Source organism: Archocentrus centrarchus, chromosome 2, assembly GCF_007364275.1.
Source record: "Archocentrus centrarchus isolate MPI-CPG fArcCen1 chromosome 2, fArcCen1, whole genome shotgun sequence".
Classification (NCBI taxonomy): Eukaryota; Metazoa; Chordata; class Actinopteri; order Cichliformes; family Cichlidae; genus Archocentrus; species Archocentrus centrarchus.
This window is the reverse complement of record NC_044347.1, coordinates 4,603,663-4,624,659: the sequence shown is the minus strand read 5'-3', so window position 1 is coordinate 4,624,659 and position 20,997 is coordinate 4,603,663. Positions and strand designations below refer to the sequence as shown.

At 39.6% G+C, this 20,997-nt stretch overlaps 1 protein-coding gene across 1 annotated transcript; it reads left to right on the top strand.

Moving 5' to 3' along the window:
• The first annotated feature begins 4,995 nt into the window (after window positions 1–4,995).
• On the top strand, window positions 4,996–17,288 carry tbx19 (T-box transcription factor 19). Its single transcript, XM_030754096.1, has 8 exons — window positions 4,996–5,267; window positions 8,763–9,039; window positions 11,566–11,700; window positions 12,576–12,637; window positions 15,640–15,698; window positions 16,014–16,172; window positions 16,828–16,978; window positions 17,120–17,288. Exons 1-8 carry the CDS (start codon window positions 4,996–4,998, stop codon window positions 17,286–17,288), a joined length of 1,284 nt encoding a protein of 427 aa, XP_030609956.1.
• The last annotated feature ends 3,709 nt before the right edge of the window (window positions 17,289–20,997 follow it).

Genomic DNA, 20,997 nt, shown 5'->3' with positions numbered 1-20,997 from the left:
CAGGGTTTGTGGTTTCGCTAGCAGATCCAAGTCCTCGTATTCCATCCAGCCGGCATTGTTAATGAATGGATCAAACACAGAAAACTTAGCTCTTTTGCTCTCTGCACAGGTTGATTACCTGCATGAAACCAAAGTCTCAAACGTGACTTGTTAATAGAAGTTAAACTCCAAGCAGAAACCAGAGAGCTTCGACATCATATCCTTACATACAGATTCTGCATATTCACAAAGAGCTGTCTGTTTTCAAGTTCAAGGCGGACTTGAGTCAGCTTCTAAATACAAGCTGCTACAGTTTTGAATCTGAATACTTTTCTGATGGAGAGATTTTTGTTTTTATTTTTCTACAAATGTGCTAAGAAATAAGTCTTAGCCACACAGGCCTAGAGACTGGTTGGTGACCGCCTGGTAACCACTGGCATGTATTGTGTATCCCCTGACTGATTTTCCAGTGGTTACTGACTGTCACTAGGTGAAGTTGGTTGCAAAGTGGTAAATGGTGCTGCGCCACTAACCTCCCTGTGATTGCTCTGGTGGCCAGCAGACTTCCAAGGTTGCCTGTAGTTTCCATAGAAGAGCCCACTTTGTCTGCACTCACTAACAAGTCACAGAGCAATGGTAAAACTGCACAACTGTGCAATGCAAACTGGAAACAGAAATTTTGCCTTCTAAGTAAAAGTTGCACCTTTTGAAACGTGTTGTTAGGGCACAGCGTTAGAATTCTGTTTCCAGTTTGAATCTCACTTTTTAAGTTTCATTACTGCTCAGCTTGTCGCTGAGCAGTAATGAAGTCGGCATCTTCGGCATCTTCCATGCAAACTATGAGAAACCGTATCATTCTGCTAGCTACCAAAACTATCACGAGGAAGCAGCACTCAACCAATGCAATCCATGTTACCCAGCAACCTCCAGCAACCACTCACCAACCAGTTGGGGAATACATTTTTCCCTAGCAACTGGTGGTTGCCAGGGTGTTACCAGTTGGTCTCTGCCTGAGGCTTTAAGTGGAGATGTATGGTTTAAAAAAACAGGTGTGCACCCACTGTGGTGAACCCTTGTGGCGAGGGAGCAACCAGAAGGAGCTTTTATTTATTTTATTAATTTAAAATCAAATGTACAACACAGTAAAGGAGAAAAAGCTGAGCATGACTATGTAATTCAGTTCATTTTATTTGTAAAGCACCAGTTTAGAACATTTAAAGCTGTATATGTTGCCATATAATAAGATTTAGACCCTTTGAAACAGTACTTGGAGAGGGTGGGAAGGAAGAGCTGCTGTTTTAACAGGAAGAAACCTCTGAGAGCGCCCGGCTCAGGGACGGGCAACCATATGATTTATTCACGCTTGATTTGATTTTCCTTGTCAAAGCTCAAATCTGCACCTTTTAGATCCAGACAACAAAACACACTTTATTATTTATTTTAAATGAAGCTGCTGCTCTCCCGTCTTCATCAGACCGCAAGGCCAAGGTTTCATATTTATTCTCACTCCAGATAGTTTCCAAAGCCTGGTTTTCCTGCTCTGCTGCAGTTTTCCATTATTCCTCATCCACTTTTATAAGTTTATAAAATCTGAATGTGGAGATCGGTTCCCATTTTACATCCATTTGTTCCAGCATTAATTTTCAGGTTTATTGAAAGATTTGTACTCATCTTTGTTCATCTTTGTGCTCACGGTCATTATTTTTAAAGCTCCCTTTTCCTCATTTTTACTGCTTATAACTCATCCACCATGGAAAGTTGTAGTCACAGTGGACGGAAGAACAAAAACTAAAAGCAGATAATTGAGTAATTTTGTGGGTTTTTTTATTTGTTTCATATGTAACAAAGAATTGTTCTATTTTAATCTGTGTTTTGCATCAGATTTACTGCTGTTAAAGAGTCTGAATTAAATGTGAGTCTGAGGTAAGTCATGTGTGTGTGTGTGTGTGTGTGTGTGTGTGTGTGTGTGTGTGTGTGTGTGTGTGTGTGTGTGTGTGTGTGTGTGTGTGTGTGTGTGAGATGGCGAGCGTGTGTGAGTGTGTAACGGGGAGAGAGAGCGCAGCAGAGCGAGGTGCAGTCAGACTGACGCGCTGTGATTGACTGTGATGTGTTCAGGCGCTGAGCGGCTTCACATCACTCTCCATCACTTTGTCTCCTTATTCCTCTCAAACACCTCGTCAGGATTAATTCACCTGTTCGGCGTCACAGGTAAGTTTATTTTTATTCACCTGCAGCTTCACCTGTTATTAACCAGCACACGTTTTCATTATAATTTAGGTAACCTGGAAATGTTGGTAGAATATTCCGAGATTGTTTTTCCAGAAATTCGAAGGAATTTTTGGATGAAGCTGCAGCTGGTGGAAGGAAAGTTTATCAGACAGAAAATAAGTTTTCACCTGTGCGATCAGCTGTCATTTAATATGTTTATGATTCTGAATTTACGTCTCCTCAGTTTGTCTATTTATAACTTCATTTCTTGTATTGATGTTTTTGTGAACAGTGAAATCACAGCAGGTCAGACTCAACAGTTTAAAATAATTTAATACCTAAATGTTACATAAATATTTAAATATAAATTCAATATAATAAGCAGAAGGAAGGAATGCTGACTTTTAGAATAATATTTATTTTTTATTAATTTTTAATTAAAATCCCTTTAAATAAAGGTGTGTATGTATCATTTAAAACGTCCTCATTGCCAAGTATTTTATTTAATTTACTGGAGATGGTTTAAATATTCTCAAATATCCCTGCAAATGTTTGAATATTGTTTCTTAAAATTTGGTTTTTAATCTTAATATTTTCAGACCATAAATTTTTCTTTAATAAATCATCCAAATGCTTTGGTTTGACTGATGCACAGAACTTCTTACAGTAAATAAGTTAAAAACAATAATGCAGAAAGATGTAAAACTGTTATTATTTTCTTTCTCTTTATCTGTCATATTCATTAAAATTATTTTATAAATATTTTGGTTTAAATTTTATATTGAAAGCACATTTAAAAATATATATTTTATTTTACACTTTCAAAAATAAAGGAGGTCTCAATCTACTAACAGCAATAAATAAATAAAGAAGAGCGAGGAGAATAAATGAGTTTGTTTTCATGGCTGGAAAAGCTGAAATCAGAAGGTTTGAAAAGCTCCTGGATTTTGTCTTTTTTCAAACAGACCTCAGGTTAATTTTATTAATTGTATAACTATTGTTAAACATGACTGGGAAATTATGGAAATAATGGCATTGGGTCCTATCAGTGTGATCTTGAAGCAGGTATCAAATCACCTTCAGTGTGTTTTAAAAAGTCCTGCGTTTAAAGTAATTACTAACAGCAGCAGCAGCAGCGTTGAGACAGAATAAACCTACAGAAAAATTACACTCCATTAACTGTCTCCTAACTCCAGCTTATTATTCCCGCTGTTCCCGTCCTGCTGGACAGTAATGTGTTTTCTATGCTGAGTGTCTCTGTCTGAGTGGAAAAGGAAGCTTTCAAATAAAAACAGAAAAACTAAAAGCAAAAACAAAGTCAGATCCGAGGATTTCAGCGGATGATTGCTGGCAGGCTGATTGTCCAGACTCTGATCATTTTTGGTTTTATTGTTTGCAGAGTAAAATCTTCCCGGTGGGTTTGCAGAGCTCTCCGTTCACATATCTGACATCTTTTCTTCTTCTTTTCGGCTTTTGTTTGCTAAAATCTGCTCAAACTGTCAGAAATGATCTTCATTCAAGTGCTCAGATTAAAAAGCTTCTGTGGTGTGTTGAACTATCTGCAAAATACAATGTTAAACTGGAACATGTGTAGAAATTTAAGGAGAAAAAGTATAACATAAAAAATTCTACGCAAATGGACATGAAAATAAAATAAACCTGCTGATGGTGTTTAAATGTAACCCAGAAGTCCAGGGCTTCATCCTTCACTCTGTAATTAATCCTTGTTTCAGGCGCGTTTTCCTCCTCCGCCAGAATAAAAGCCAACAAAGGTGTTCACTGAAATCCAGATGTTTCTGACTCTGACAAATTCATAATATTATATATATTAAAATTCTGTGGCCTCTTTAATCTGTGAATCAATCCGCTGTAAATGAAGTTAGTGAAAGTTTCTCTTAAAGTCAACTCGAGCTTTGAGTTAATTTAGTTGAAAGTCAATAAACACAATAAAACATCTGATTACAGTAAATTCCTGCTGGCTGTTTAAATCAAAAACATAAAGCAGAGCGCAGACAGATCGACTTTATTCTTGTGCATTTCTTTGGTCCAAAAACACACATGTGCACTCAGGCCAGTATTTTCAAATTTGCATGAGTTTATCAGGAAGTTAAATTGAAATAGAAACAGTCCAGAGGGCACTCTGTCATCCAGCTGTAATTACAACTCTGAAAATTATGTCTGAGATTCATTTAGTTTAATAAAACTGATTATTTTGGCTACAGAGAGCGTGCAGAGAAATTTACAGAAGAAAGTCTTTTATTGCTGTGATCTCGAGTCATTACGCTGCACATCTGGAAACACATGAAATGATCTCAAAGGGGAACAGACTGATAATCAGCTGTTAACTGTGTCAGTAAAGCACCATCTGATCATTAGAGGCTTGATGTGGTTTAAAGTTGCCTTGTGAGAAAATAATCTCATGCAGTGGGTTGGTCCTGATTTCCAGTGATCAGCTGTATTCAGGCTGCACACCGACAATCACAGCATTTAAATATGATTTACATCATTTTTCAGATTCAGTGGGTTCAACAATCCAGATCTCATGAGTGAATGTGAATAAATCCACCTGTTCTTGCTCTGTCTTTCAGGCTGTTGTGGCAAAAATTGTGCTGACTTTGTGGTAAAGGTGTTTTTTTTAAATATTCACACTAAGCCCAAAATGAAGAATTAGCCCTGGAAAATCCTCTCAGTCAAACATGTGAATGGAGCAGACTGCAGTTTCTAAACACTAACAAAAACAGTTACACCTCTTTATCTAAGTTGGTGTAACATTATTAAAACTAAATCTGTCTGCCTTTGCTCCTCCAGATGAAGGTGGAAGGGTTACAGGAAGATGGAGAGTCCGGCTCGGTGTCTTCGGCGGATCAGGCTGCCAGCGGTGCCGGCGGGTTGATGTGCAGCCCCGGCTCGGCCGAGCGCTGCATGTCGCGGCTGCTGAGTGCCGTGGAGAGCGAGCTGCAGGCCGGCCGGGAGAAGGGCGACCCGACAGAGAGGGAGCTGAGAGTGACCCTGGAGGACGCCGAGCTGTGGAGGAAATTCCAGCACATCACTAACGAGATGATCGTCACCAAGAATGGACGGTAACTTTGCAGTAAAGTTTCAATAAGTAAACAGACGGCACCTTTTCAGAGAGCATGTGGACATTAGTTTTTCAGGCAGCAGCTGGATGCAGAAATAAAGGCTCATTTACAGGTTCAGATAATTAAAAAAATAAAGGTGGACACATTTTTGACAAAATGTCTGTTTCTTTGATGAAATGAAGGCGCCTGGACATAAAAACTGACTCTCGGGGTCATTTCACTCACAGACATCAAATCAGAGCTTTGGCTTGAGTAATGGTTACATTTCCAGTCTTACCTCCGACTGACAGGTGAGTCTCAGGGTTTTGTAGTATTTGTTCACCATACTGTCAGTAAATCATGTTACTGTGTTTTCTCATAAACAAAGACCTCATAATTACTCAACTTTTGTTGTCAACTGCTGCCGAATGTACAAACAGGCGGAGAACCGAAATTATGTTTTCCCAGGAGTTGTGCAAAGAGCACGTTCAATATAAAATACACAATATATACTCAGAATGTACACAATATATGCACAGTAGATTAAAATGTTCAGTAGGTCTTGGAGAAATTCTTGAGGTGCTTCAGGAGGTTTTAGAAGTTTTCAGATTGTAGAGTTCTAGAGTTCCATATTTACTGTTCATTGCTGAGTCTGCAGGGGTCTGGAAGAAGCTCAAAAAAGGAGAAGGTTTCAGGGGTGCTGTGGTCTTGAAGAGATTCTAGAGAGTGAGCAGTTCCTGAAGTACTTTAGGAGAGAATTAAGGAGATTTTGAGATCTCTTCTGAGGCCATAAGGGTCTTAAAGAATTTTTTGAAGTAAAATAGGAGATCTTTGTGGTCCTTGTTGAGGCTGTAGAAGTCTTATCGATATAATGTGGGCAGTTTCTTGGAATCTGTTGTGTTTGTAGAGGTCTTGCAGAAGCTCTGGGTGTAATTAGGGAGGAGTTTGAGGTCCCTGTTTAAACTTCAGAGGTCTTGAAGATGTTTCAGCTAGTGAGTTTAAAAAAGATAAAAGATGCAGGAAAACGAGGCCTTTGAGGCGGCGGTGACCCTGCAAACCATCGTGGTCCATATGATGCTGCTGAGTTTACTTCCAGCTTACATACTGTGACAGTAACATTTTCAGCTCTCTGGGCCTTCGGCTTGTGACTTTGTGGTAATAAATGAATAACTTTATTTCAGCTTCAGCAGTTGGGGAACGATACATTAACTTTTGTTCCCAGTCAGTCAGCTCTAACATGAGGACGTCGTGATGTTAAACTGAGTGAAAATACAAGTTCAATCAGAGTGTAGGATTCAGATTTTATGACAGAGACAAGCTTGAAGACCTTTAACACTCGATGTAGTTCAAGCACATTAAAAGTTGTGTGATGAAATTTTTGGTTGTCGGTTCTTCTGAGTGGGGGTGACGGCTCGTGCTTTGGTGAACAGAGTTTTGGTGTTTCTGTATTTCTGTATTTTAGATGCCAGAAACACAAGTTTCTGCACATTTTCCCCAAACTGACTGCAGAGGAGGAGAAACATTAACACAGAGTGTGTCTGTTTGAAGCTGACTCCCGATCAGTGCTGCTGTTAACCGGGGTTATTCATTAGTCTCGATAGCAGCTGTTATCATTGCCTCTGTGTGTTTCATTTTGTGTGTTTTTTTTTGCCGAGCCGAGGCGTGTTGACCAGTCACGCCCTGCGGTGGGCAAACACTCCATTTACACCTGCAGGACGCCACTTCAACTGCTGTTACTGCTGAGAGCCGACTGTTTGTCTGAAAGCAGCTTTAGAAGGATGGAAACTTTGGTATTTTTAACATACGGTGATAAATTTATATTCACACATGCAGATGGCTGGTTATCTGGTAATAGTTTATCCTGCCTGTATCAAATTACTGCTCTGGTAAGGACGTTATCTACTGCATCTTGACAGTTATTAAAGAAATACATTTCTTTACTGTGCTGCACTGACATATTAAAATTAAACGGGGGGTGGGGGTGGGGGTGGGGTCTTTGGAGAAAAACTGAAAAGTCTGAAAATTACAGAAATTCTTTGTGAAAGTGTAAAAAGTTTAAAAATATGTTTAAAAAACATATTTTTAAACATAAAAATATGTTTAAAATGCTTTTATGCAACCTTCGGCTGTTTGAAGCAATCGTCAACAAAATTGCAGTAACTTCTTTTTAGGTTGTCTATTTTTAGGGTTCTGTCCAGCAATTATTTGTCTTATTGAGAAATCATCTGTAATTTGAGTGAAATTAGTGAAAATTGGCTGTTTCAGTTAATGCTTTTTGTGACCAACTATTCAAAACTAAACTGTATTCCTAGAAACACTCAGGAAAATCTTCACTTCTGAGGAGCTACAAGCAGCAACTATCTGAGCCTATCTATCAAATTAATTTATCAACTAATTTTGTCACTGTGATGACGTGATCACAGACATTTTTCCTGACATTTTACAGATAAATTGAACTTAATTTAATGATTGCAATAATTTTGTATTTGTTTGATAATTTATTTATCATATGAAACTTTATTTTCCATGTATATTTACTTTCATCTACGATCCAAAACATGAAAAAAATCAAAACAAAGTGCAGTGGATCATTTAGCATCTGAAGACCCAGATATTTGCTGGTGCTGGTGGTGACCAAAAACGGAGCTAAAAGAAAAAAAACTGTTCTATAATTAGGTTCAATTGAATTGTATTTATATAGTGCCAAATCACAACAACAGTCAAACCCTTATCAGTAACCGTTTGGTGACAGTGGGGAGGAAAATCTCCCTTTTAACAGGAAGAAACCTCCAGCAGAACCAGGCTCAGGGAGGGGCAGCCATCTGCTGAGGGGGGAGAGACAGAGATTAATAACATGAATAACCATATCATTAAAATTGGTTCCACTCAAAATAACTGAAACTATAGATGAATCCCATATCAATGCAAGTATTTACTGAGATGTTAACTGTGATAAATATTTACAATAATTTAACTAGGTAACTAAGCTTAAAGGGTCAATTACGAGCCCGAGGGACCCCTGTGGCATGTATTCATATATTTGCTTCTGCTTCTGCTGCAAACAGCTGGGTGAAAAACACAGTTTAAAGCACCTTCAAGGACCCTAACCCTTACTACTGCAACCAACATGTTAGAAAAAGGCACAACTTTAACCTGCGAGGAGGTCACCTACTGCTCTCTAGACCTGTGTGACTGGAAACTACAAAGTTGTTCCATTGAATCCAGAGGAACTCCAATACCATCCATTAACACTCTTAATAAACATCTGGATGTCTTAATAAGCAACTGTTTCATGCTTTAACTGAAATTTATCTCAACAGGGCAACAACAGAACCCTGAGATTTAAATCGCTCTCTAACTGCCACAAACTCCTTTGATTGTGAAACTAAAAGTTATTTCAGATTTCAAGTGAACAGTTATCTGTGGAGTTTGTGGAAGAAGCAATGCATGTTTAATTCAGTACAGTGTTTGATGCAGTGAATTCAACATAAATGTTGCAACTGTGCGTCTCTGCAGTCGTATGTTCCCGGTCCTGAAGGTGAGCGTCTCCGGTCTGGACCCCAGCTCCATGTACTCCTTCCTGCTGGACTTCGTGCCGGCCGATAGCTGCCGCTGGAAGTTTGTGAACGGGGAGTGGGTGGCGGCCGGCCGTGCAGAAGGCCGCAGTGAGGGCCGGGGCCACGGCGGCATCTACATCCACCCCGACTCTCCGAACTTTGGAGCTCACTGGATGAAAGCGGCCGTGTCCTTCAACAAAGTCAAACTCACCAACAAGGTGAACGGAGGAGGGCAGGTGGGTCCAGCAGAGCCTGCACTCCAGATCTGCTGACTTCTTTATGTCTTTGTGCTTTTACGTGTTTCTCTTTCTGTAGTCAATAATTATTTGATAATTCAGTCTTTTCATATATTTTTCAGATTTTTCACAGTTTTTATTTCATTCTTTCTCTTTACAACTTTCTCTGCTGTTTTTGTCTTTTGGTCTCTGTTCTGTTTTCTTGGGATTTCATTTTTCTTTATTAGTTTACTCTTCTTTCATCCACTCTTCTTTTCCTTTTCTTTAATCTTTCTTGTCTTTTTTCTCTTATGCTTTTCCATTGTTCTTTCTTTCTTTCTTTCTTTCTTTCTTTCTTTCTTTCTTTCTTTCTTTCTTTCTTTCTCTAACAGTATTTTTGTTTGTCTCCACTCTTTTCTTCTTTTCCCTCTCCGTCTTTTCTCTTCATTTCTCTCTCTCCGGGTCTTGCATCTTTTATTTCCTTCTCCTTTTTCATCTCTTTCACTTTTACCGCTGCTTTTTCCTTTGTGTCTTCTTCACCTTTACTTTTCCTCACCCTCTCACTCTTCTCCATCGCTGTTTTCTTCTTCTTCTTGAGTCCATTATCCTGCTCTTCATGTCAAGAGTCTCTGTCTCTCTCTCTCCCTCCCTCTGTGCTGTACTGAAGTAGGCGAGAGACTACTGCCTCTAATTAGCCACTTCAGTCCCTCTCTCCGCTCACTTCACCTGCTCGCCCCCTCGTAACCACGGGAACGGGATAAACAGCTCTTAATTGGCCAGCAGCAGTTTAATGCACTTCCTGTCGAGAGCTGTTCAGCACTCATAGAGGCCTTCACGTACACGCACGCACACACAAACACACACACGTGCGCAGCACTACAAAATTGGCAATAATGTTGTTTATATTTACCCCATTATCCCTGTCCAAACATGACACGCACACACCGGGCAGTAATGCAGAGTTGGAACAGAGAGCTCGGCCATAATGAAATAATTGCTCAGCTTATTTGTACATTATGGTAATTATGTTTTTTACTGGGAAATTAATTTACCCATCATGCTTCAGATGGACGAGGGAGAGAGAGGTAAACTATATTCAAAAAGAGCCCACACACACTCCAGCTAATGTGGGCACTGCCAGCACACACACAGCGCCGGGGTCAGATCTGAAGCCAGCCTCTCAATCTGAATAGAAAACAGTTTGTTTTTGTGTGTCCGCCCGGAGAGCTCGGATTGGTTAATTGGGCCTCGTTAGCGAGGGAGGGGGGTTCGGGGGGAGTTGATGGAGAGATGGACGAGAGAGAAAAGACAGATGGATAAAAGAGTGTTTTGGCCAAAAGACAAAGATGGCTCCACTCCATAAACTCTCCTGCAGTCAGACAGACTGACAAACTGACTGACTGACAAAACTACACTTACCTTTGTTTTTTTTTGTTTTTAATTGATCCAAAAGTAGAGAGCTGTTTGGATTTTTTCAAACTTTCAGAGCCAAGTTTTTACCGTTAGCTACGTGATCACTTTAGAGAGAATGGACTTGTATAAAATGAAAAAGTACTGAAATTACCACCAAAGACTGTAATCTTTGTGTAGAAGCAGGTCCAAAAGGAGAATGAATGAATATAAATAGAGACACTGTGAACGTATGCGTGGGTACAACCAGATATAGATGGTTATGAATGGCCATTAATATTCATTGGCATGAGTATGTATGTGGAGAAATGGAACAATTATAGATGAGAACAAATTAGTGTGAATGAATATAGACAGTTCAAAACATAGTTGGACGAAAGCATATTAAAAGGTATAGACAGTTACACACAGGTATAAATGGTTATAACCAGATATGGATCCGTATGAACAGGTATAGATTAATAAAGGTTTAGATGGGTGTAAATGGGTAAAGACGGGTACTAGTAAGTATAAACAGATGTAAATGTGTATGAATGGGTATAGCTGCACAAATACATATAAAAACATGTAGCTGTGTACAAATGTATGCAAACAGGCTGACACTCATATACTGCTTTTCTACTGTATTTGAGCATCAAAGTGCTTTCTTACTACAAGCCTCATTTATCACTCACACATTCATACAAACACCTTTTTTTTCTATGCACTTTCAAACTTACACTCACACTCGCTGGATGCATCGGGGCAGTTTGGGGATACTTCGATGCACAGACTGGATGAGCCAGCGAGTGAATCACTCACGTTCTGATCATACCCGCTCTACTTCCTGAACACAGCTGCCCCCGCAGATGGTACTAATGGCTATAGAAAGGTATAGCCATTTAAAAAGCTATGGCTCAGGGTCATCTACCAATCAGAGGTCTATGGTTCCAACTCCTCCAGTCATATAAAAGTTTCCTTGGGAAAGATAGGCAACCTCGAGTTGCCCCTGTTGTATCCATTGGAGTGTATGAATGTCAGATAAAAGCGGTTAGGCATAGAAAAACATGCACAATAAATGCACTATGCAATAAATGTGAGTCTAAATAATTATAGTTGTGCATGAAAACATAGAAATAATTGTCTTTGCTCTCCCAGATCATGTTGAACTCTCTCCATAAATACGAGCCTCAGCTCCACATCGTGTGCGTCGGCTCTCGCCATCGCCTGGTTTCCAACATTTCCTTCAAAGAAACTCAGTTCATCGCTGTCACAGCCTACCAGAACGAAGAGGTACCTGACAACATCCGTGTCCTTCCTCTTTTCAGTTTCAGTTGGTGTCTCACTTTTCTGCCCAGCTACACAGTATGATCTGGCTCTTGGAAAAGTGACGGTAATTTTGATATATCAAAGTTAAAGCCAACACCAGCAAGCTAAAATTGTTTGAATATTCCAGTTAAGCAGATTTAATACTGGTTAATTGTCATGAAATATTGGACAGTGTTTCTTTTTTCAATGACTTGCTGAGTAAAAACTGATTTGTTGGACACAGACCTGGAATTATTAACAGAACACATCTTTTAGTTGGACATTTAAAGACAAATATATCAAACTTTATAAAGGTAAAAATCAGGTGGCTGACTTATTTAAAAAGGTAAAGCTCAGAGTTGGATATTAGCTGAAAGCCAAATCTGTGATTAATCTAATGAGATGAATCAGTTGTTGAGAGTATAATATATTCAAGTTTTAATGTTGTAACAGCAAGCCTTACTCAGTCGGTCACGTTCAGGTTTTTAAGGTCTCAAAAGGTTATTAATAATCTATTCTCTCATTTGATTGAGATCACAGGTCATGAAAACAGACTGGGAACACACACTAATTATTTAAATGGAAAACAGAGGAAGAATTGAATAAACAGAGTCAACAGAACTGTGAAATATTACAATAAGTGGATATGAAAATGGATATTCATCTAGAAGTCTGATTCAGAAATTACTTGCAAATGAACAGATCAATGAAAAATGAAAGCCTCTCCCTAGTAAATGGACTGTTATGCATACAAAATATTTACGCATAACATTTCAGAATTCAGGTGCTTTGTTGATCCCAGGCTGTACAATAACATCTATTTCACTGCAGGATGTGGATATTTCTGTGTCTCTGTGCAGATCACGGCACTGAAGATCAAATACAACCCGTTCGCTAAAGCCTTCTTGGATGCCAAAGAGAGGTAACTCTGCACATCAACACATCAGCCCTGCAGCACATGATTCTACCATCGGTTTAATTCAGTTCAGTTCAATTTATATAGCAGCAAATCACAACAGCAGACGCCTTAATAATTATATTATAAGGTAAAAACCTACAATAATACAGAGCAAACACAACTACTGGACAACCCCTGATGAAGAAGCACTTGGTGACAGTGGGGAAGAAAACCTCTCTGTTAACAGGAAGAAACCTCCAGCAGAGCCAGGCTCAGGGAGGGGCGGTCATCTGCTGAGGGGAGGGAGACAGGACAAAAGACAGACTGTGGAAGAGAGCCAGAGATTACATTTCAAATTCAAACTATATTTTTACTTATAAAAAGATGTTTCCTGCCATGAGTTTCTCCTAAATCCACATCTCCGACCTCTTTTCAAAGACTTTTACAGGAATTTTCCCATTGATGTGGCAACGAGAATGTAAATGTAAATGTAAATTTTTTAAACATTATATGTTTTGTTTTATTTGTAATTTGCTGGCAGTTATTCCATTATGAGCATTTTGACAGTGTTTAGATATTTCAGTGCGTTTCTGCACAAAATCTTTGAAATATTTCATGCACGTAACAAAGGCTGGCTGTGATGATTTCACTGTCAGTTTGCTTTGTAGTTTCTAAGACTGCATGAAGGTTAAAGAGTTCCTGTATCTGTTATTAGCTTTTCAGAGAACTTCAAGTAGTTATTTGCGAGGCAGTTTTCAAAACTCAAGTGCTCCCCCTCCAAAGCAGCAGACGGCGTCTACAGTAATGGGGAACTGCTGAAAGGTCACGCTAGTTACGTTTTGCCGACTAAATTGTTGGATTAAAATTTCTGCATGTTGGTAACACAGCACAACATTTTCGCCACAGATAACATTAAAAGCAGATCCAGCTACAGCTTCTCTATCATGGTTAGTCTTTGTCTTCATACCGCCTGTTCGTGTTCATGGTGGAAAGTGGTCTTTAAAAGAAACAAATACTCCCACCTCTGCAGACATTTACATAATAACAAAATAAGCTTCCTCCATGTTCATAGCTGACTTCCAAATGTACCATCCTATGGAAGCTTTGCTGTGTCCTCCATCTATTGTCAATGTGGAAAACCCATCAGTGGATGTGTTAATACTTGCATGGGAGAAGGATTTGGGGATGGCTGTGATGACAGAGGCTCTGGAGAAAGTGCATACGCCTCAGTTTGTGGTAGACACGGCTTCATTCAGTTTAAAGCATTTCACTGCCTTCATTTTTCAAGTTCAAACTCTCCAAATGTCTCTAAAGGTCAGACATGTCATAGATGCAAACTGACCCCGAGCCTCCTGGCTCATTCTTTCCGGCAGCATCCTAATCTACACAACAGCTGTCAGTTCAAAGCACTTTATATTATAAAGAGTCTACAATGTAAGAGAGAGGACTGCAGCATGTTGGGTCAACTGAACAGCCAGATAATGAATTACAATAGTCCAGCCTAGAAGTAACAAATGGGTGGACGAGCTGTCACTCTGAGACAGGATGATTCTAAGCTACATATTTATTTAATATGCCCATTGAAGCACATATATGAACAAAAATAACTCACAGTGCTACTGGAGGCCAAAGTAATGCCATCCAGAGTATCTGGTTAGACACCATGTTTCCAAGGTTTGTAGGGCCGAGTTCAAAATCCTCAGTTTTATCTGCATTTAGAAGTCAGAAATTAGAGTCATCCAGGCCTTTATGTCCTTAAGACATTCCTGCAGTTTATCCAGTTGATTTGGCTTCATGGATGAATAAAGCTGAATATCCTCTGCATAGCAACGAAGTGTGTATTAAGTAAAAAGTATAGGCCTCAGCACAGAACCCTGTGGAACTCCATGACTGTCTTTTGTATGTGAGGATGACCCTTCTCTTACATAAGCAAACTGGAATCTATCAGCTAGATACCATTCAAACCAGTGCAGTTCATTTCCTTTAATACCAACAGTGTGCCCTACTCTCTATAGTAAAATGTTCTGATCCTTAGTATCAGATTATTTTTGATATGTCTACTCAGCCAGATCCACTTGTAGCCATATTTTGTGTTGTGGAAGAGAGCAACAGGAACCTCTCTGGAACTACAGCTTAAATTAATAAAAATTTGTTATCACAGAGATTGAGTCTCACCCACTCTGAGCTATTCCCAGAGGCTGAGGGAGGTAACACGACATCCCGAATGCTCTGTGCCTTTTAGTTTTCAGTGCTAAGAAAGGGCTGAGTGAGAACTGCTGGAAGGACTGCTAGAAAGACTAAAAGCCCATTCGAGTGCAGGAGAGCTTCAGAGAGCTTCAGGAGTGGTGATAAACACATCTCAGTGTCCAGAATTATTGACCTGAAGAAGTCAGGGCCACAGCTCCTGATGTAAACTTCATGATAAATCTCTGGATAGGCCAAACTCTGGATTGAGGCTCTTTTCCTTTTTTGTTATTTTGGAACAGTCAGAGGTGGAAATAGAGATGTATCCCTGCTTAAAGAATCACAGCAGTCTGCTGTCTTTCCATTTAAGCTCATCTTTTACTCAAACTGTGACCCGAGGGTCCCAAACGTCACTGTAAAGTCTTCAGATAAACGAACCATCCTGAAAAATCAACATGTGGTTAAATGCACCGGCTGTGAGATCCAGTATGTCACATATAATGAGTGTGTAGTTGTGTTTGAGTCAGATTTCTGTCACATCCAGAGATATTTTACTGCACAGCCATGCGCCTGCAATGACTGCTGACACTTTACACTTAACGCTTAGCATTTCTCACCAGGATAACAGAGGAAGTTAGCGTTAGCAGGCGATTAGAGAGTCATTATGAGCTCCACCATCTCACTCATTTGGAGAGAGGGTGTCAAGTGAGAGACACTATACAATATAAACCACACACACATGCGCGCACACACACACACACACACACACACACACACACACACACACACACACACACAAACACATGCTGTCTTGATGGTGGTGTTTGATTTATCCTCCTCAGGATCCCGGGTGGGCGGAGCCTGCCTGAGTCATCAGAGAGCCTCGTTGGGATTCAGTCCTGTGAGTTCACTGCTCTGTTTGGGGGGGTTTTGTGCCTTAAAGTGGAAATAAAAACATTAGATTTTTACTTCAAATTTGGGAATTTTTTTTAAGGTAAGTTTTTTTATGTAAATTTTTTATTTACATAAAAAACATAAACTCTTATTTCATTTCCAGGGTATCAAATGTTTGAGCCTCTGAGTGTGTCTGATTTTTGTCAGTGCGTTTTGTTCAGTATTTCTGAACCTGTGTATTTTTTGTTATTACAGTTGCTTTTCTTAAACACATGAAAGCTTATCGATGTATTTTAAGTAAAATTAATTTTGTGTGTGTCAGGCTGGTCGCTGTGCTCAGCTGGAGGGGGCGGAGCTTTTCCTTATGGCAGCAGCCTCCCGCTGACATCACATCATCACCATGGTTATAAACCCCACGGGTACCCTGGGAGACACACGCCTTACCCCACGGCCTATCTGCCGCACCGCTCACACTCCTCCGGTAACAGTGTGTGTTTGTAAATGTTTTTGATCCTATTTGACCCTGCAGAGGCATTTTTAGGTAATTTTTCTGTAATTTAAATAAATTTGTTATAATACCCACAGATATTGTAATCTTTTTCTTTCAACATTAATCTAAAAATATGCAGCAAAAAGATAAATAAATTCCACTAATCTATGTAAAAAAACAAAAAAACACTTACATTATATTCATGCCTTTATGTACACTGCTACACAATATAAACTATAATGCATAAACATGTATTTGTGTGTTTATTTAAAACAATATATAAAAGTCACAAGTTATTTATTTGCTAAATGTTTATAATATAAAACATTTGTAATTTTACATGGAAACATTTGCATGCAGACATCTGTTTTTGGCATGAATATACAAATATGCATGTATTAATAAGAAATAAGCTACACAAACGCTAAAGAGGAAAAAAGGTTTAGTGAGTTTTGCTTCATGTTTAGTGTCATTTAAAAACAAAATTCTTTTGACTTTATGTGTAACATTAACATAATACACCGTGTATTAAATAGTAGAAATATGCACTTATGTAAAGATTTTAAAATGTGTTTTCATGACAGTTTTAAACTTGATTTAATGACATTATTGTTTCTATATTCTGGATTCCTTTGTGTGCTCTCAGTGTGTCTGTCTGAGGGTGTTCAGGTGATATCTGATGGATGGAGCACCTCCTCCCCTCGCCCCACCTCCTCTTCCTCATCACCCTCCTCAGCCTCCCTTCCCCTGAGTAGCAGCGCCCCTTCCTCACAGCCTCCTCCTCCTCACAGCTCCAGGTGAAGTCCTGCTCACTGCCTTAAATGGTAAAATGTAGCAGTAATTCAGATTAAATGAACTGTGTGTGTGTGTGTGTGTGTGTGTGTGTGTGTGTGTGTGTGTGTGTGTGTGTGTGTGTGTGTGTGTGTGTGTGTTTTCAGTCAGTACCCCTGTCTGTGGACGGTTGGATGCAGTGAACTGAGCCCCTCCCACTCGCCATGCGCCGGGCTCCACCACGGACCAATCAGCAGTGAGGGACTCATGCAGCCTCCTAGTCACACTCGAGTGGGTGGAGCTGGATGGCCACCTGGTCCCACCCACTCTTTCTGAGAAGTGATATGATTGGCCACATTGATAAGTGATGATTCACAATAACTACAGAGTGGAAGCCTGGTGGTGACCACTGTTTGTGATTAGTTGTATGTTAGTGACTGCTGCTGGTTATTTGTAGTTAGAGTACTATAAGCTCTCATGGCTACTCATATCATGCAGGTGATAAAAATATATTTGAAGGCTACTTGTAACTATTTATGATTATTTGTATAGACATCATTTTAAACAGGCCTCGGTCACACAGGGCCAGAGATCGCCTGGTAACCACTGGTTGCTAGGTAAAAATCTGTACATCCCAACTGGTTGGCAAGTGGTTGCTGGCAGTTGCTTGGTGAAATAAGTCGCAGAGAGGGTGCTGCGCAGCAAAACCTCTTCGGAGTTGCTTTGGTAGCTACCAGATTGGCCCACAGTTTGCAGGAAGAAGCAGACTTGGCTGCAGACACTCACTAACTCCTCGCCAACCGACAGTGAAAAATTACTGCAGCAACTGGAAGCAGAGACCGTTCACCTGCAAGTAAACGTTGCACCCTTTGAAACATGTTGGTTGCAAAAGTAAGCTAACATTTACTTGTTGGTGAATGGTAAACCACGTGTACGTGATTTGACCAACAGCCAGCAACCACACGCTAACCGCTAGGCCAGTGTTTCTCAAACTGTGGGGCGCACTCCACTGTCCTGGGCCAGTGTGACTCATGCCTAAAATGGGTAGTGGCTGGTTGGCTGCTGGTACCAGGACTATTGGTGGCTACAATTTTAGTTTGTGTAGAATATGTGACTACTTGTACATCACCATGACCACTACTGACTACAAAGATTCATGGCTATGTATAACTACTAGTGGCTATTTAGCTACTTGTAAAATGACCACTGATGGTTTCTACTGAGTGGACATGCCAGCTGTAGCAACTACCTAATAGTGAGTATTGGTTGCTATTAACCTCCACTAGTATGCATCACTGGTCAGTTGTTTATCTTTTTCAACAACTGGTGGCTTTAATTTTAAGCACTGGTGTTATTTCTACATGCTAACTGCTAATGGCTACTAACGTCTACTGATTGCTGCTATCAATGGTAACCACTGCTGGCTTCTATTATGTGCTAGTGGCAGATACTGGTAACCAGCTACAAACAAGTGCTGGTATGTATTTGAGTCAGCACTGGCAGTTCTAATTAACATCCAACTAACACACAGCTTTAAGTAAGATGGTTACTCGTACCTGCTGGTTGTGAGCGATGCAGTATAATTAGTACTTGTGGCCACTTTTAAAATCTGAATGGTAAATATTTGCTAATATCTTCTAGTGGATTTTTTTTAGTAGCCAAAAGTTATTTTGGCCACTTGAACCAAATCTGTTCTGATTTTATTGGTAATAAACATTTCAAACAGTGAGGTGAACAATAAAGGCCCCGGGCTTCAGACTCCCCTGTATGGTCAGTTTATAAAACCACTGTATGCTGTCTCTCTGCAGGCTTCCTGAAGTTGTCCAATCAGAAGAAAATGGACTTTAAGTGGGGGGGGGGGTCTTAAAGAGACAAGAGCTAAAACAGCTTGTTTCAGCAGGTGAACTGACAGGATGAATAAATTCCAAATATAAGATAAATATGGATTATTTTGAGCAGGGAATCATGCAAAGATACTCTAGAAGGTGGAAATGAGCACAACAGGTCGACTGTAAATAAGACCTAATATGCGTTTCATAATTTGCTGTCATATATGTAACGTTACAGGGTCAGATGTTCATATTAAACTTGTCAAAGGTTTAAAATAATGAAGTAAATTTATGTAAAAGTATTTCCTCTGAGGCTTCACACTGCTCTGAATCCTCTGTTTCCAACATCGCAGCTCACAGGCTGTGGCTGCTGCCCCTCTGCTGGCTTCCAAAAGTCAAACAGAAATGAGCATTTTTAGGGAGGAGGGCCTTAAAGAGCCAGAAGCTGAAACATAAAGAGCCAGTGTCAGATAAATAAGGGTTATTTTGAACTCTAGCAGAGTCGCAGTATAAGATATAAAGATACAGGGGACTAAAATTCAAATTTTTCCCTTTTACCTGACAGTGAATCTGGCTCCCTTTACTTGCAGATGCTAAAGATCTCTAATAGGGGATTCTAGTGGCTACCACTTACTCATCACGTCACATGTAAATCAACATTATATCATGATTTTATCTGATGAATTAAAGCTGTTGAAAGTTATCAAATAAATGTTGTCTTGCAAGCTCTGTGGTGTTATGGCGCCCTCTGGAGTCAGAGGTAAAGACTCACGTCTTCGTCCTTGCTCCACGTTGACTCCTCGTTGTTGTTTCTGTGTGTCTGATTGTTGCTGGTTAACAAAAATAAAAGAAAACTTTAAGAAATATTTAACTTCAATCATGCAACACACCAAATAATTGTTCTGCTTTTATTGTTGTTGCTTTTTGTTTTCTGCTGCAGAAGAAAAAAAGAAAAGAAGGACTGATTCAGCTCTGATTCAGCTCTGATTCAGCTCTGATTCAGCTCTGATTCAGCTCTGTGCCAATAAAGATTTAAGAGACAGTTTGTTTCTAGTGTTTCTTTAAGAAGTCTACTCTGGGACCTGGTGATTTACTGATGTAGAGACTGCATGTGTTCATAAAGAAGGCTCAGAAGTCTGTAATGTTTTTGTGAGCTGATGTCTAAATGTTTTCATTTGTCCCTGAAATTTAAACTGCTGGCTAAAATGGCTAAAATGAAGTCAAGTCAAGTTTATTATAAAGCACATTTAAAACAACGACGTTGACCAAAGTGCTGTACAAGATCTGTAACCCCAAGGACTATACTAAATAAAAATAAAAATATATAAATAAATAAATAAAATAATAAAATAAAATAAATAAATAAAAACATTAAGAACAATAAATAACATAAGAAAATTAAAAATTAAAACGTTTAAAACAAGTACCATAAAAATACCATAAAACAATCATCTAAAAGGAGGTAGCACTGCAGCCAAATGCCAAGGAAAAGAAATGTGTTTTTAATAGAGATTTAAATGTGTGTATCGTCTGAGCTGTGCGGATATGGAGAGGTAGATCGTTCCATAGCTTTGGTGCTGCTGCTGCAAAAGCTCGATCACCTCTCTGTTTTAGTCTAGTTTTAGGCCTCTGTAAGAGCAGCTGGTTCGATGACCTCAGAGCTCTTACAGGGGTGTGACAGTGAAGCAGCTCAGACAGATACAAAGGTGCCAGTCCGTTTAAGGCTTTAAAGTAAGCAATAAAATCTTAAAATCGATTCTAAAACGGACAGGGAGCCAGTGAAGGGATGACAGGACTGGGGTAATGTGTTCATGCTTTTTTAAACCGGTTAAAAGACGAGCTGCCGCATTCTGGACTACCTGCAGGCGGCGCACAGATGATTGATCTATGCCAAAGTACAGAGAATTACAGTAGTCCAGGCGGGAAGTAATAAAAGCATGAATAACTTTTTCCAGGTCCTGCTGCGGGAGATAAGGTTTTACCTTGGCAATGACTCTGAGTTGGTAAAAACTGATTTTGGTAAATGAAAACTTTAAAATGCACGTACGATGGTGCAGTATTGGTTCTATCATCCTTTTATCAGAATAAAATCAAGGAAAACCTTGAAAACCAAGGAAAACGATGAGACTCAAACTGGTGACTTTTTGCTTTGGAGACACCTACAACCATCCACACCCTCTGCTGCACAGGAAGGAGTCCAGCTGTTACAGCCAGTG

Bases quoted from the DNA above. Each gene is read 5' to 3' on its own strand.
- tbx19 (XM_030754096.1), top strand. From the start codon at position 4,996: ATGAAGGTGGAAGGGTTACAGGAAGATGGAGAGTCCGGCTCGGTGTCT. The intron at 15,699-16,013 runs GTGAGTTCACTG...TGTGTGTGTCAG, and splicing joins CCTCGTTGGGATTCAGTCCT to GCTGGTCGCTGTGCTCAGCT. The intron at 16,173-16,827 runs GTAACAGTGTGT...GTGTGCTCTCAG, and splicing joins GCACCGCTCACACTCCTCCG to TGTGTCTGTCTGAGGGTGTT.